At 38.0% G+C, this 17,957-nt stretch overlaps 1 protein-coding gene across 10 annotated transcripts in view; it reads right to left on the bottom strand.

The window, feature by feature from the left end:
- Nucleotides 1–17,957, bottom strand: part of ZNF736 (zinc finger protein 736) — a 48,044-nt gene that overhangs the window by 23,177 nt on the left and 6,910 nt on the right. For 9 of the 10 annotated variants that reach the window (XM_063815416.1, XM_063815411.1, XM_063815409.1 and 6 more), the window contains one exon: nucleotides 17,541–17,821. The exons of the other annotated variant lie outside the window; for it this stretch is intronic. Coding sequence is in view for 5 of the 9 variants with exons in the window: in XM_063815411.1 (XP_063671481.1) it covers nucleotides 17,541–17,543 (3 nt within the window). In the remaining 4 variants the exon portion in view is untranslated. The remainder of the gene's footprint in view (nucleotides 1–17,540; nucleotides 17,822–17,957) is intronic. 10 annotated transcript variants of the gene reach the window in all.

The following is a 17,957-nucleotide window of genomic DNA, read 5'->3' as shown; positions in this document are numbered from 1 at the left end:
GCCTCATATGTGGCACTTAATTCAAACAACATGGCTGCAAGGGAAGTGGAGCAAGATGACTAAATAGCATCCTCCAGCAATCATCCCCCAGAAAAAACACCAAATAGAATGACTATCCAAATAAGAAGCATCTTCATAAGAGCAAAAAACTCTGAGGAGTGATCACAGGACCTAGTTTTAGCATCAAATCAAAGAGGCAGTGAAGAGGGTAAGAAAGAAAGCTGTTAATTACCAACAGCAGCCCTCCTCCATTCCCTGGGAGTGCAGCTCGGCAGAGAGAGAAAATCCATGTGCTTACAGAAGGGAGAGTGCGGTGATTGTGAGACTGTGCAGTAAAACTCAGTGCTGCCTGTCATAGCAGAAAGCAGCATGGGGCAGAATTCAGCCAGAGCCTACAGAGGGAGCACTCAGACTAGCCCTAGTCACAAAGGAATTGTCCATTTCAGTAATCAAAACCTGAGTTTCAGGTAGCCCCACCACCATGGGCTAAAGCACTATGGGGTTCTAAATAAACTTGAAAGGCAGTCTAAGCCACTGGGACTGCAACTCCTGGGCAAATCCTGGTGCTTTGCTAGGCTCAGAGCCAGAAAACTTGAAGTGCATGTGACCTTGTGAGATGCCAACTGGGATGGCCGAGAAAGTGCCTGCATTACCCTTACCCTAGGCACAGGCAGTGCAGTTCACAGCTCCAGGAGAAAATCTTTCTTTCTACTTGAGGAAAGGGGAGAGAAGAGTTAATAAAAACTTTGTCCTGCAACTGGGACATCATCTCAGCCACAGTAGAATACGGCATCAGAAAAAGCCCTGAGGCTCCTATTCTAGGACTTAGTTCCTGAGTGACAGTTCTAGACATACCCTAGGCCAGAAGAGAACACACTGCCTTGAAGGGAAGGTACCAGTTCTGGCAGCATTCATCACCTGCTGAGCAAAGAGCCCTTGGGCCTTGAATAAACATCAGCAGTAACCAGTTAGCAGTAACTTGCTGCAGCCCTTCGGCGGGTGAGACCCAGTACTGTGCAATCCAAGCTGCCGCAGCCATGTGGAGAGACTCCTGCTTGAGGAAAAGAGAGGGAAGAAGAAGAGACTTTGTCTTGAAGCTTGATTACCAGCTCAGCCATAGTGGGGTGGCCGTAACAAGGTAGCTCCTGAGGTCTCTGATTTCAGGCCTTGGCTCCTGGATGACATTTCTGGAACCACCCTAGGTCAGGAAAAAAACCCACTTCCCAGCCAGTCGCGGTGGCTCAGGCCTGTAATCCCAGCACTTTGGGAGGCTGAGGCGGGTGGATCACGAGGTCAGGAGATGGAGACCATCCTGGCTAACACAGTGAAACCCCGTCTCTACTAAAAAATACAAAAAAGTTAGCCGGGGCGGTAGTGGGCACCTGTAGTCCCAGCTACTTGGGAGGCTGAGGCAGGAGAATGGCGGGAACCCGGGAGGCGGAGCTTGCAGTGAGCCAAGATCGCTCCACTGCACTCCAGCCTGGGCTACAGAGCGAGACTCCGTCTCAAAAACAAAACAAAACAAAACAAAACCCCACTTCCCTGAAGCAAAAGAAGCAGGCCTGGCAGAGATCACCACAAGCTGACCGAAGACCCCTTAGGTCTTCAGTGGATATCAGCAGTAGCCTAGCAGTACTTGTTGTGGACTCTGGGTGGTGGTGGCCATGGGGAGTGGCTTCTTATGCTTGATAAAAGAGAAAAAAGAGTAGGAAAGATGTTGTCTCATGGCCTCGGTGCCAGCTAAGCCACAACAGAATAGGGCACCAAGTAGATTCCTAAGGTTTCTGACTCCATGTTCTTGCTACCAAAGGCATTTTGCTACCCCCAGCCCAGAGCTCACTGCCCTGAAGGAAAGGACATGAGCCTGGCTGGATTCACCACCTACTGAAGAGAACTTGGGTCTTGAGTGAACATCAGGTCACTGTGGGCCTTATGTGAGAGCCAGTCCTGTGCTAGCTTTGGGTCTGACTTAGTGTAGTCCTAGTGATGGTGGCCACAGGGGTGCTTGTGTTACACCCACCCCAGCTCCAGGTAGCTCAGCATGCAGAGAGAGAGAGAGAGATTCCATTTATTTGGCAGAATGTAAAAAAAATAGAAAAAGAGTCTGCCTGGTAACCCAGAGACTCTCTTGGATCTTACCTACGACCACCAAAGTGGTACCTCTACAAGTCTGCAAGCATCACAGTGTTATTCAAATTGGGGTGCCCCCAATGCAGATACGACTGCAATGATCAAAGACTTAGATTACAATACTCAGTTCCCTTTGAATACTTGGAAAGCCTTTCTAAGAAAGACAGGTATTAAAAAGCCCAGAATGCAAAAACTAAAATAAATACCTAACTCATTAATGCCCAGACTTCAATGAACATTCACAAAAATTAACACTATTCAGGAAAACACAACCTCATTAAATGAGCTAAATAAGGCACTAGTGTGCAAATCTTGAGACAGAGATATGTAACCTTTCAGACAGGAAATTCAAAAAAGCTCAGCAAAATTCAAAATAACAAAAAAAAAAAAAAAAAGAAGAAAAAGAAATTCAGAATCTGGATTCAATAAAATTGATAACTTGATTAAAATCATTTTGAAGAATCTAGCAAAAATTCTGGTGCTGAAAATTCAAAAGACATTGAAGAATTCATTAGAGTCTCTCAACAGCAGAACTGATCAAGCAGAACAATTAGTGAGTTTGAACACCGGTTATTTGAACAGATACAGTCAGATGAGACCAAAAAAAAAATAGCCTCAAGAGGGCAACTCTAAGAAATATGGCCTTAAAGAGGAGGTAGAGAAAAAGTTCTGGGTAGAAAGTTTATTCAAAGGGATAACTAGAACTTCCCATACCTAAAAAAAAGTATTAATATTCAAGTACAAGAAGGTTATAGAATACCAAGCACAATTCACTTAAATAAGACTACCTGAAGTTTTTTTTTTTTTTTAGACAGAGTCTTGCTCTGTCGCCCAGACTGGAGTGCAGTGGCACAATCTCGGCTCACTGCAAGCTCCACCTCCTGGGTTCACGCCATTCTCCTGCCTCAGCCTCCCAAGTAGCTGGGACTACAGGCGCCCGCCACCACGCCCAGCTAATTTTTTTTATTTTTTAAGTAGAGACGGGGTTTCACCATGTTAGCCAGGATGGTTTCAATCTCCTGACCTTGTGATCCGCCCGACTCAGACTCCCAAAGTGCTGGGATTACAGGCGTGAGCCACCGCGCCCGGCCGACTACCTGAAGATCTTTAATAAAACTCTCAAAGGTCAAAGATAAAGGATTCTAAAAGCAGCAGAGAAAAGAAATAAATAACATTCAAACAAGCACCAATATGTTTGACAGTGGACTCATCAGTGGAAATCTTACAGACCAGGAGATGGAAATCTTACAGGCCAGAACTTTTATCCTAGAATAATACATCCAGCAAAAATATCCTTCTACCATAAAAAAAAAAAAAAACAACTGACAAACAAGCTGAGAGATTTTATTAACACCCCCAGACCTGTCCCACAAAAAATGCTAAAGGCAGTTCTTCAATCTAAATGAATAGGACATTAATGAGCAATATGAAAACATGTGGTACAAAACTCACTGGTAATATGAAGGACACAGACAAAGACAAAATTTTTAGTACTATAAATGTGGTGTATAAACTATTCATATTTTGAGAAGACTAAAAGATTAGTCTATAACTACTTGTAATTATGAAAAGTAATAACTCTCTACCTCCTTAAGGCCATAACTCATATTTCCACTTTTGAGGCAGTTATAGTTATTAAAAATACTAACCACAACAAGTTTAAGACATAGACAGTATAAGATATAAATACAAACAATAAAATGTTAAAAAGTTGGGAGATAAACTGTAGTTTTTATTAGTTTTCTCTTTGCTTTCTTGTTTGTTCATTTTTACAATATGTGTTAAATTGCCATCCGGTTTAAAATAATGGGTTATAAGATGTTATTTGCAAGCCTCATGGTAACCTCAAATAAAAACCTGTAATAGACACACATACATAAAATCTAAAAATTAAAACGTACCACTAGAAAAAATCATCTTTACTAAAAGAAAGGATGAATGGGAGAGTGAAAAGGAGAGAGAAAGGACCACAAAACAGCAAGAAAGCAGATAACAGAATGGCAGGTGTAAGTCTTTATTTATTAATAACAACACTGAATATAAATTAACTCCCCAATCAAAAGACACAAATTGGCCAAATGAGTTAAAACAAACAAACAAACAAAAAAAACCCCAAGACCCGACAATTTGTTTCTTACAAGACACACACTTCACCTATGAAGACACAGAAAGACTGAAAATAAAGGGATAGAAAAAGATATTTCATGCAAATGGAAACCAAAAAAGAGGAGGAATAGCTACGTTAAACAAAACAGACTTTAAGACAAAAACTATAAAAAGAGACAACAAAAGTTATTATAATAAAGTGGCCAATTCAGCAAGAAAATACAACAACTGCAAATTTATATGCACCTAACATTGGAGAACTCAGATATATGAAGCAAATATTAGAGCTAAAGAGACAGAGATCAACTCCAGTACAACAGAGACTTTCAACAGTAGACAGATCATCCAGATAGTAAAATCAACAAATAAACATTGAACTTAATCTGCACTATGAACCAAATAGACCTAATAGAAATTTACAAAGCATTTCATCAAAAAGCTACAGAATACAAATGCTACACTTCAGCCCCTGGATTATTCTCAAGGATGGACCACAAGCTAGGTCACAAAATAACTCTTAAAATAATCTCCCCCCAAATAAGATGATATCAAGTATTTTCTCTGATGATAATAGAATAAAACTAGTAATCACTAACAGAAAAAACTTTCGAAACTATACAAACACAGAGAAATTAAAATATGCTCCTGAATGACTAGTAGGCCAATAAGGAATTTAAGAAAAAAATTTAAAATGTTCTTGAAACAAATGAAAATGAAAACATAACAAAACTATGAATACAATGAAAGAAGTACTAAGAAGGTTTATAGCAGTAAGTGCCTACATCAAAAAAAGTTAAAAAAAAATCTCCAAATAAACTATTGATATATCATACAGAACTAGAAAAGAGCAAACCAAACCCAAAATTAGAAGGAAAAAATAAAAACTATAGCAGAAATAAATATAAAAACAAAAATTCAAAAGAAACATAATGAAAAGTTAGTTTTTTTAAAAGATAAAATTTACAAAACATTAGCCCATTGGCTAAAGATTTGGGATTCAGGGTCCCATGGTGTTTGAATTACTTTCAGGTCTGAAGGTGCCAAGTGCATTGAAAGATGGGGCTGGAATGGCTGATTGCTCTGCTGTGAAGCTATTTTTCTACAAATCTGGCTGAACTGCTCTGGAAGGGACTGTGTATTAAAAATAGGCAGATAAATATTCTGCCTGCAGATTTTGGGGCAAGCCAAAGAGAGAAAAGCCTCTCTGAACTAAAGCCTTGTGTGTACCTCCTGTGTTTATATCCTGTCTGGTAATTCTTTCTGTACAGTGTTTGGAAAACATAATTAAAAACAAAATTATCTCCAACTTCAGAGACACTCTAAAATGGTACAAGAGAAAGAAAAATTTTTTTTTACATAATTAAACCACAATGTGATATCCATCATAGGCAATCTGCTGAGATTACAAAAGCAGAAATAAAAATCACCATATTTAGTCTTTAAGTAGAAGACTTAACAGCATAATTTGTCATATATAGTTCATCTTAAATGAACCAGGTAATTGAGAAGCCTATATGTATATTGGGTATATTCAATGAAAATTTAAATTGGCTATATTCAAAAGCAAAATAAGATTTCCTTGGCTTCATAATATTTTATGAAGTTACCTACTGTAGGACAGAAAGGTAATCCATTTACATTTCAATGCAATGGTTTCCAGGTCCTGGAGAAAGACATTTCTAAGTTAAAAAGGCTGACAAAGTCCTATTTACCTATTTAAATGATGTACATATATTTAATAGAGACACAAAATAAATTTACCTATAAAATTTTTCTAAAATTATTTTTTAAAAGGAGAGTAAAATGTCTTCTTTTATCTTCAAGTTGGATAATTAAGTCTGGTATTTCTAATTTGTATTTGCCCTTACAACAGCCAAGTCTAAGGCCATGACCTTGAACTCATGGACATCTGATTTCCAGTAGGCATTTGAATCAGGCACCCGAGGAGTGGCATTGGGTACAATTTGTTCACATGAAAGAGGGTTTAGTCAGGAAGTAAAGGCAGAAGAAAGATGCTATGAAGGACTGTTAATCTGAAATAATCTGAATAATCAATAAAGCCTCAAAATCCAATTTTAGAGTTTATTCAAGTGAAAAGCTAGAAATAGTCATCCAGGAGACAAAAGCTCTAGTGAAATGAGATGAGTGCTTCATAGGTGAAAGTTAAGTTCTTATTTCTACAGGCGAAAAACAAATTTAACAAGACTACAACAGTTTCTATACAAGGCTGGCTTAAGATTTACAAAAAATTAATTGGTTACAATGTATTTTTCCAACTTTTTTTTTTTTTTTTTACCACTGGTTTTTCTTTCCTTTTCAACCTAAGTGTGTATTTAACATTTCATCTTAAGACAATGCAATAGCCATAGGTAAGAGGGAGGTTAATCTATAACGGAAGTCAATAGTGAAGGGTAAAGAGGTCTTCCATGGAGCACTTCGGCCATTGACAACACCTGACAAAAGAATGCAGATGTAGAAGTAGGTGTAATCCATAAACAGAAAAACAAAGGTTACAGCTGCCTTGTTACTGCTGCCTGTCATATTACCCAGATTTTGTACTTACATTCCTTTAAGACCCAGAATAATTTAGAGTATCAAACAGCTTAAATTTTGAATTATTTAGTTTCATAGGACCTATGGGCAGGGGAAAGTCCAGAGTTAGTGGAAAGACTAATTTGTGCTACAGATAGTGGCTCAGAAAGGGTTAGGCTCTGGCTTATTTCTGTGTCTATGCAGGTAGATGAGACTATGATCAGGTGACTCAGAAGCCCAGTTGACTGGATGGAGCAGATTGTTGCCACAGATTTAGCGTCTGAGGACAGGGATAAGTCTAAAGTCCTCTAGGCACTTGTATCTGGCTGAAAACTCTAGGAGCAAAGAAAATGTGGATGCAATTTGTGAGCATGGAGATTTGTCCTAAGAGGGTTGTGAACACATTCTTATATAGTGTGCATGTGTCCGGGGGGGCAAAATCACATACTGGTAGCTAAATGGGAGAAGTCTGCCTTCTTAACTCACTTCCTATCACTTCCTATGTGTCCTCAGTTCCTGTTGACCTTGGGAGAAACATGGCATCACAGAACAATTTACAGTGTGACAGTCTGTGTGCACTAGAGCAGAACCTCCCTTTTCTGAGACACCTGGAGTCTCCCTTCAGCCCAGGGCCTGCCTGACACTTGCTGAGTGATTCACAGGCACGCACATGTCCTTGGCTCCTCTTATGTTATTTGTTGATGATTGACTCAAGTGTCAAAAACATGAGAAAAACAACTCCATTTTCTTTTGAGTAACCCACAGCATATTGTGAGAAGTTATTATAGCATGAGCATGAAGATGTTTTTATCCCAGCTTTGTTGGAAAATGAACAAATCAAAAACAAAAAAAGAAAATGAACAAAATCAGCAAAAATGGATATGTGATAGGAATAGATGGAAGCCTTTGACAATTATGCCATGAATCCATATTTTATAATATGTAAGTAATAAAGCAGAATATAACTGCATTAAGAGATAAGATTATGTTTTCAAATAGTTTGTATGTGTTTACTATGAATTTTTGTACCACAAATACCCCCTGCTTTTAGGTATTTATTTTTTTACTTTTTTAAAAAAATCAACTTTTAAGTTCCGGGGTACATATGCAGGATGTGTAGGTTTGTTACACCGGTAAATGTGTGTCATGGTACTTTGCTGCACAGATCAACCCATCACCCAGGTATTAAGCTCAGCACCCATTAGCTGTTCTTCCTGATGCTTTCCCCGCCCCCTGACAGGCCCCAGGGTGTGTTGTTCCCCCAAGGTGTCCATGTATCTCATCATTCAGCTTCCACTTATTAGTATGAGAGCATGCAGCGTTTGGTTTTCTGTTCCTGTGTTAGTTTGCTGAGAATAGCGGCTTCCAGCTCCATCCATGTCCCTGTCAAGGACATGATCTTTTTCCTTCTTATGCCTGCATAGTATTCCATGGTATATATCTACCACATTTTCTTTATCCAGTCTACTGTTGAAAGCAATGCGGGTTAATTCCATGTCTTTGCTATTGTGAATAGTATTTTTTTTTGTTTTACTTTTAAAAACAATATACTGCTTAAGGTTAATTGAAAAAAATAAATTTTTAAAACATACTTTGAGAGCACGGAACCTATTGAAATGTAATCACAAGTGTTTCATGCTCAATAAGCAACTGTAGTTTAATATTTGTTATGAATATTTGTTGGCTGTGTTTCAAAATTTCTTATCTGGTATTTTAAAAAAATGTTTATTACTTCAAAGGAGTGCCCATAATATGGTAAAGATACAAGAGATTTCAAATAAAAAAGAACTCACAGAATTTACGTGTTTTGAGGAAAATGTCACAGCTGTAATTGGTTAGAATTTACATGAAGGCAGACGTCTTTATACAAACACATAAGACAGAAAAGCAGAGCAAAACTGTGGTTTGCACCAGGCAAGATAAGGAAAAAAAGAAGGCGCTAAAGAAGGGAATCCTGATAAACAGTGTGGTTAAAGACTGTAAGTTTAGGTGGCCCTAGAAAGGCCTTACTAAGAATTAGGAGGTTTTAGTAATTAAGTAATAGAGAGTGACTAAGTAGTTTTGTAAAGAGTAAACAGAAAGACATACATTTTTTATAGAATTAAAATGTTGATGGTCCTATTAAACTATTATCTAATCTATTCCAATAATTGACATATTCTTATTACTGTTATCTCAGTTAATTACACTAATAAATATTTTAATTTTCAAGTCAGGATATTACTTCTGTCTCTTAACATACTCAACAATAAATAATCTGTTATTATTATTTGTTTCACAAATAAGAGCTGTGAGACACAAAGAGGCTGTGTAACTTATAAAAGCTGACTTTTTAATTGTGAGAATAGGTTTCAGGTCCTTTTTAAAGCGAACTTTCTTCTCTATTAGATGTCTTTGTCACATTCTCAGCCGTAATTTTAGAAATGTCTGTATCTTCACTCCTGCTCACACTGTATTTTGATGTTACTATCTTAACACTTCTTAGAACAGTGCTTGGCATATTGTACATAGCATTATCAATCATGATTCCCAAAGGAAAAAAATAAAAACATAATTTCTATTTGTAGATGATATACTATACCTAGAAACTCAAGAGATTTGACAAATACCAAGATTTAGCATAGTGGCAGCATAAAAAATAAAACTGTTTATAAAATAAATATAAAAATTGATGTTCTATCATATTGAGATACCACTTCACACACGAGAATGGCTATTATACGAAAAACAACAGCATAATCACTAAAAGAACAAGCGGTGAAAAGAAGAGGGAGAAATTAGAATGATTTTTAACTCCTGGTGCAAATGTAAAATGGTGTAGCCACTATAAAAAACAATGTGGACATTTCTTGAAAAAAAAAACAAAAACCATAAAATGTACCTTCTTCTATGTTTAGAACATAGAATTATATGATCCAGCTATTTCATTGCTAAATTCATAGACTGTAGTTCAACAACATACAGCTTATCACTAATCAATGTTATTTCTGCAAACTAACGAGAATTCCTGACAATGGCTGACTACTTATTCTGCTTCTTACTTTATAAACCGTATTAAAAAGGCCAAAGTTCATATCTTAGGTAACATGCATCTGAGTCTTCCAGGCAGCTGTCCTCACCTTGGCTGAAGTAAATTCTTTAAAATTTTATTTTTTTGCCCCTGCTTCTTCCTTTGGATTGATATTTCTGGTGCTGTGAGCAGGATTCAGAGGGACACTCCCAACCATCCAACATCCCTCTTGAACTCAGAAACTAGCCAATGAGAACCCCTTGTATTCTTCCAGCTCCCAGCACATTGTTGAGTGTAAGGGGTGAGTCCTCCTGAATTCAGATCTCCCTACTATTTCGTGAGGTCAAGACTTTGCTTGAGCTGTTCTTTTCAACCCTCACTTTCTAGAAAAAATATTTCCATTTTTGGCTAAAGTCAGAAGATTTTAATTTCAATATTTTTAACTGCTTTCTCTGCTTCTGTCTCAAGACAGAAAATCTGGGTCATAATACTGGCAGTCTAGCCCTGGTGGTTTTACTTCTTTTGTTCTAAAATTAGGTAACATGCTTTAAAAAACACAGCTGTTTTCTATTGCTTCTAATTTGAACTTGACTTTTTGGGACCTTCGAATCAAAAGGTGCATGGGAGTGAATTCTCTCATCCCAAAGATAAAAGGCAATTTCTTTAACTGACTCATTTGGGTGCTCTAGGCAACTAGAGACTTTGTAGAGGTGTTAGGATGATTTTCAATGCTTTGTACCAGTCTCACAGGGTCCTCCCAAAAGAAAAACACCTGCAGAGACTTTTAACTAAGCTGGAAGGTAAACATAAGCATTGCTCACCCAGCACTATAATCAGCAATTCTTGGGTGACACCTTGAGGAGTGATGCTCATACACTGCACACTTAGACCTGGTACACTGCTCTGGCCATGATCACCTTTGAAAAGTTTCTAAATTATGGAAAACTGATCATCAAAACCATTCTTTTCCTTCTAGGTAACATGCCTTAGAAACATAAGCTGAACTTATGTATAATACCTATGGAGCTTCATCTTGCAAATGCCTGGGTAAATGGACCGACATGACTTCAGATGACCCCAAAATGCAATGACAAAAATGAAGGTCTTATGACATTTCTAAATTAATATCTTTCCATGCACAATTGGAAACGGCAGGTTTTAGAATGAAATTTAATGAAAGGCCTTCTTTCTGTTTTGCCTGGCTACATTCTAATAAGAGATTTCGAAGTACATTTTAAGAGGGCTCTTTCACTTCCTCAAAAAAAAAAAACCTTTTAAATGTTCAAACTGCCTGTTTGATTGCTGCAGGATTTACAATACATACTTTAACTTTTTCCAGTCTTTTCTCAGTCTCTCGGAGATGTAAATCTTACCATGTATTTGAAATGTTAACATCCAGAGAATTAGCAAAACATCATTCTAGCTGAGATCAAATTGGAGAAAAAAAAATTGAAGTTTTTTTAGACCAAACCTCAAAATTTTATTTCTCAATGAATTATCTCTAGCTTAGGCAAAAAACATTACATACATAATAATTAATTACTAATGTATTTGTTTTTATTATTTGATTTTTGCTCTTGACCTTCTGGAGTCCACATTTGTAAACTTGTCTACTCCCATAGACAGCTTTCATTCTCCTGTTTTACCAACCATTTCTTAAAATCTTGTGTCTGGCCTTTGTGGGTAGATGGTAAACTGAGAAGCTGAGATACTAAAAAATGTGGCCTGAAAATATAGATTGCAACCCACTTGCAGTAAGCTGTTCTTAGGAGTTTTGATTACAGAAGAGCTACAATTTTTTTGTTATTTCTCTGAAATTTTAAAGTCATACAGGATTTCTTGGATTTGGCCTCATGAATGTTGGTGTTGGTTTTTAGTCACTAATTCAGGTATCCCTTTAATTTAAAATTTCAGTTTATATTTAGAGTGTAATAGAAACTTTTGTTGTTTTGTTTGTTTAGTCTTCTCTCTGGAACTAAATAAAACCATATACTGTGGTTTGGAAAAAAGAAAAATTTCAAAGAGAAACAGCTTTGAATAGTGATTACCCTAGGCCTCCAGTAAACAAAAATGCCCCATCTCCAAAATTCCTTCTTGATGTAAATTTTAGAAAGAAAAAGATAAATTTTAGAAAGAAAAAGACAAGTAAAGAAATGTTTTTGTCTGAGCATAGTGGCTCACACCTGCAATCCCAGCACTTGGGAGGCCAAGGCAGGCAGATCATGAGGTCAGGAGTTCGAGACCAGCCTGGCCAACATGGTGAAACCCCGTCTCTACTAAAAATACAAAAAATTAGCCAGGCGTGGTGGCAGGCACCTGTAATCCCAGCTACTTGGGAGGCTGAGGCAGGAAAATTGCTTGAACCCAGGAGGCAGAGGTTGCAGTGAGCCAAGACCACTCAACTGCACTCCAGTCTGGGCAACAGAGCAAGACTCTGTCTCAAAAAAAAAAAAAAAAAAAAAAAAGGAAGAAATGTTTTCTATTTACCTGGGTAAAATCTAATTTTAAAAAATTTAAAAGCTCTACAGTCAAAAGTCCATTTATTTAGAATTGACAGTCATGTTTAATCAGGCATATATATACACACACACACATACACACACACACACATACATACACATATTTTATATATACACACACACATATACATATACATACGTATTTGAGGCCTATGGTTTTCCCATATAAGGTCGTTAGTTAACTGAATTTCTCTGTCCCTAAACTAGCATCTCTATGTGCCTGTTTCTTCTCTTGCCGACATGATTTTTGCAAGGATAATGTAAAACTTTACTGGCTTTTTGGAAAACAAAGTCTTCTCAAACTGTCTCCTCTGGAATTAATTCTTCCATTTACTTCTATCTGTCTCATGTTCCACTTAAAACCTTTTGTCACTATAGAGGACAACTAAAGGAAACTTCTAGCAGCCTGAGACCCCTTGAAGAGCACAGATAAAGCACCACAGGCTTCTCCTTTTTGGCAGGGTACCTCTGTTTTTCCTCATGAAGCCCCCAGAGTTGTGGGTAAACAGTTTCTTTTGAGGTCTGAAGCTCTACTCCCTTTTACAATGAACTCCCTCTCTAGGGCTTTTAGATACAAACATGAGTAAGTTATATGTTGTGTCTACATGTATATATATGTCTATAAATGTCTTTGTGTATTATCTACATGGTACTGAATTAACTTAAAGATAACTGCTCATGAATTAAAAAAATAAGCCCAATATTTTTAAGAATACGTGAATTGAGTAAATCTTTTGGTAAACATGACTAGTTTAATATTGTTAGTTTAATTTAAAAAAAGTCTTTTGACTTCTCAGCAAAATATGTATATATTTAACTTCAAGTTTATTGCTTTTATGATACTTGCCCAACACGGTAATATAAAAATGGATAATAGGAAGTTTAACTTTAGATGAGTATATTAGTCTGTTTCATGAGATTTTACAAAAATAATTGTTAAGAATAAATAAATAAAACATGTGAATGGGACAAAAGTTTATAAACTGGAGACCCCCCACAATACTGATTGTTTTGTAATGTGTTTAATTTAAATAGTTTCTCAAATCTTTATGGAAACTATACTCGTAGACTGTTGCTAAGCTACATTAAATGATGGCTATTCATTAAACATCTAAATTATCTCCAAGTAAGACAAAATGCTAAGATATTAATTTTTAAATATAAGTTTAAGCTAAATATTTTTGGTTTCTTCACAGAAACCAAAGATATTTAGATCTGTTAGTATGTCCTATTCCACATTAAAAATGTTTCCATTTAAAATCCTATGTTTCTAAAAATTATAAAATATATCTTTATAAAATTTTAGTTCATGACTAATAGTTAAAATTGCTTACTTCTCAGGCTTTCACTATAAATTAAGATTACTAAAAATTAAAATTCTGCCCAAGATTCATAACTAAAACTATTGTTAAGGAAAGAAACAACGTTACATACACAGTACAAAGAAAATGTGTTTCTTGATGAAAAAAAAAAATTTTAGAAACAGATGTGAGAATGTGGTTTTTCTTAAAGAAAAGGCAATTTTGCTGAGTTTAGAGGTTATTTAAAAAATACATAAAATTGAGAGAAAAAAGATAAAGAAAATGAGGTAAACTTAATGGATATAGAAAGCTGGAGAAAGAAAGAGAAAAATAAAATTTTAAGGGGTTATAAAAGGTTTATAGAAATCTTGTATGGTCAAAGCTGATTGAGATTGAATACATCTGTTTATAATGCTTTCCTAAAGTTAGCTTTAATATTAATAATATAAAAATAAAATTTGATTTTCTATTTTTATGAAGAAGATTTACTCCAAATTTGTTGGAAGGAACCATATTAAATTTTCTTGGCCAGTACCTGTGCCACTAAATTGAAGGGTAATGTCTTTTAACATATCTGGTCACTGCTCTCTCTACATAGCTCTGAAAAAACCCAGTACTGGACAAATTCTCTCTAACTTCCACAGGCATGGCCACCAATCTGTTTTAGATTAAGATTCTATTTGAAAAAAAATCTGCTAATTATCTGCCTGGCTTTCAAAAAACAGCTTCATTCATTTTATTGGAAAAAAATGTTTTTGCCTTGGTGAGGTGTCACCTCCCATGAACACATGATTAAAAATATTTTTATAAGCTTAGAAAAAATTACTGATAAAACTGTTACATCCATTGCAGCTCAAAAAAAAGCTACTGATTCACTGGCTACGATTATACTAGACAATCATATTGCTTTAGGTTATATATATTACCTGAGCAAAGATATGTATGTATGGTGGGAAATATCTTTTTATTGTGTACACATAAATACTTCCTACGAAGTAGAAATTTTTTAAAAAAATTAGTTGGCCACCGTCACAAATTCTCCACCCTGCACAAGAGAGAAACTGATGTTTTCATGAATGTTTTATAATTTACATGTTAATCTACCACACTTTCTTGTAGAAATGTATTTATTTTTCTGCAGGCATCATGAGAGAGACATTTCCTCTGTCTTTTCCCAGGTAGCATTCCCAAAGCTAAGCCCTGGGATTCTGTTTGAAATCATGCTAAATAGAACAGACTCAGAATCACTCACTACACTCACTGTGGGAAATATAAAAGGTAAATGAGAATTTTCAACCAATGGAATATAAACTATTTTTTTCTAAAATCTACCCCTTTTCTCTTAGAAAACTTTTTTTTTAATCTTTCAAGCTCTAATGATAAAGTCCATTATACAATTAATGAAAAACTGAAGTTGAAATAAGTGAACATATATATTGAAGGTGACAAACACAGGGAGAAGTAGTGCTGACTGGAACACAGATGTTTTAGACTCGTGTCAATCACTTGAGAGATTCTCCCACCCCCATTCTGCTCACTAAAGTACTTGATCATCACTCTCCCAAAAGACACTGCACTTGCCCCCTGTGTGGCGGATGTGTATTTTGCTTTGCAAATTTATACACTCCCTCACTAGAGTGGATCTTTCCTGTACTTTGGGACAGTTATTCTCCTTCACAAGCCTGAGAGAAACCAGAGGGCAAGATGCATTTGTGCCTTTTCCCCTCAATACCAGCACCTGATTGGTTGACCACCAATGTGTCTGCAAGAAATGAAAACTAGGATTGAGGGGGAAAAAATCTTAATGTTAAAGCAGCTAGCTTTTTAGAGGAAGGGTTTATCAGGAAACTGCTCTCAGCACGACGGCGTCCAGCTGCTCCCCTGAGAGGCTCCACCCAATGCCTCAGGCTCTTCTCTGAAAGGAGATGACCCAGGGGTTAATGTCTGCTAGACACTCCAAGAGACATGGTCCTTGTGGGTATCTTGGATCATCCCCAGAAAGTTGTAATACTTGGACCAGGAAAACACAGGAGAGCGACTGAGGACACATCACCCTGCAAAGGATCCAAAGACATTCTGGGAAGGCGCGCGTGCCTAGAGAAGATGAGAGGAGATGCGCAGTGTCAGGTGACTACTCTTTGCTTTTCTGTCCTGTGAAATATGCACAGACTAATATATTAAAAGGAGCCACCCACGGCTCTGTTAAACAAAAATAAACAAAATGCCACATCCGTTTTAAAATTAAATAAAGAACTGATAGTTCATAATGTGATTTGGAGAGGGATAGTTGGCATTTGGGAATGTGGGAAAGAAATTGGAAATTTAGAATTTTATACAGTCCCTAGAACAGTTAGGCTGGGAGAACAGTTTTAGATTTGAGACCCTGCTTGCCAAACATTTGAAAAATGAAGAGAAAACCAACGACCCTGTGGAGCATTAAAATAATTAAATAGCTAGCAATTAGGCTGAAGTGGCCATGGTGCCCTGGGATTCTGCCTAAGGAAACCTAACTACGTCGAAGGAATTTCTGGTAAATTACTAACTTTGAGAAAAAAGAACAACAACAACAAAACAACTTAGGCTTAACCAACCACAAGCTGCCAATAAAAAGCTCTAATTACATAACCAGGACATTTCCACCGGAGGGCTGCAAATGCAATACGTAACTGTAACCAATCAAATATTGAATCTGGTTTGCTTCCTCACACCTCTTAAAAAAAAAAACAACCTTTTGTTCCAAGACCCTCCTTTGAAAAGCCCCCAAACAACAAATCATAGCTGGGTGTTCTCTGATTGATAAATTGCTGTTTGTGCAAATAAACTATTTGTATTAATTGCTTCTGGCATTACTATAAATACCTCAGACTGGGTAATTTATAAGAGGATTAATTGGCTCATGGCTCCACAGGCTGCATAGAAAGCATAACACCAGCATCTGCTTCTGGGGAGGCCCCACCCAGAAAGCTTAAAATCATGGATGAAGGTGAAGCAAGAGCTTGAAAAAGAGGCAAGGTGGGGTGCTGTACACTTTTAAATGATGAACTTCAGGGAACTCACTCACTATTGAGAGGACAATACCAAGAGGAATGGTGCTAAACTATTCGTGAGAAATCCGGGCCCACAGTCCTTCCACCAGGCCCCACCTCCAACATGGGGGATTACATTTAAATAGGAGATTTGGGCTGGAAAACACATCCAAACTATATCCTAAAGTTGCCTCAATTTAGGCTAGGGTGGTGGCTCATGCACGTAATCCCGGCACTTTAGGAGGCCCGAGGCGGGCGGATCACCTGAGACCTGAGCTCGGGGAGTTCGAGACCAGCCTGAGCAACATGGCAAAAGCCTGTCTCTACAAAAACAAACAAAACAAAATAGGCGTGGTGGCGCACCCCTCTAGTCCTAGCTACTTGGGGGGCTGGGGTGAGAGGATCATCTGAGCCCAGGAGGTGGAGGCTGCAGTGAACCGAAATGCACTTTAGCCTGGGCAACAGAGTGAGACACTGTCTCAAAAATAAATAAAAAAAAGGGCCACAATTTTTATTTTTAAAAGGAGAAAGGAGGGACTAAGGACCCCACGGCCCACTGCTTCTTCCACGGAGGAACTCCAGACCCTAAATGAGAATTCCTGTCTTATGACACTCCCATCACCCCCACACAATCTGGAGGAGGGAGACTCGAGGTTGCGGCACAGAGCTGCCCAGAAAGGGATCTGAGCTGGGGAGAAATTCGAGTTTAGGGACAAAACAAGGCGTAGGGTTTTGGCTGCTGGCTCAGCCCCTAATCTGCAGTGGAGGGAAATGAGGATTGAGCTGTGCCCGCGGGGACTCGGGGACGCAGACTCCAGAGCCGACCGCGAGAAGGCCCAGATACCACCGCAGCCGGTTCCGGCCGGATTCAAACAGCCTCTTCCCCATTCTAGGGACACCCACTCCACGCACTCACCATTTCCCAGCCTCCAGATGTTCCGCCGTCCTCCCTATGGATCTCCCAGTACCTGCAGGTCACAGGATAACAGAAACTATGGTACAGTCACCGAGGAACTCCAGGAACGGAGGAGATGGAACAGTGGAGACGCGAACTAGGATCAGAGCCCGGAAGCTAGGAGACAAAGGCCCCGCCATATTGAAGAGGCCGCCTCTTCCTCTGTAGCTGCGCACTTGATTGGACAGTTTCACGCTAGCGCCACTGATTGGCTAGGGCTCCAGGCCCCACCCGTTTCAATCCTAAGTGACAGAAGATGTAATCAGACACCGGGCTGAATGAGGCAAGAGTGACAGGTTTTTGCCTGCAGCGTTTTCAGGCGAGTCCTCCCTGTGCTGAGGGCCTGGCCCTCCTGAGAGACATTTGTATTTAACCTTG

Source organism: Pan troglodytes, chromosome 6 (assembly GCF_028858775.2).
Source record: "Pan troglodytes isolate AG18354 chromosome 6, NHGRI_mPanTro3-v2.0_pri, whole genome shotgun sequence".
Taxonomy (NCBI): domain Eukaryota; kingdom Metazoa; phylum Chordata; class Mammalia; order Primates; family Hominidae; genus Pan; species Pan troglodytes.
The sequence above is the reverse complement of the archived record's forward strand: the minus strand, read 5'-3'. Positions and strand labels throughout refer to the sequence as shown.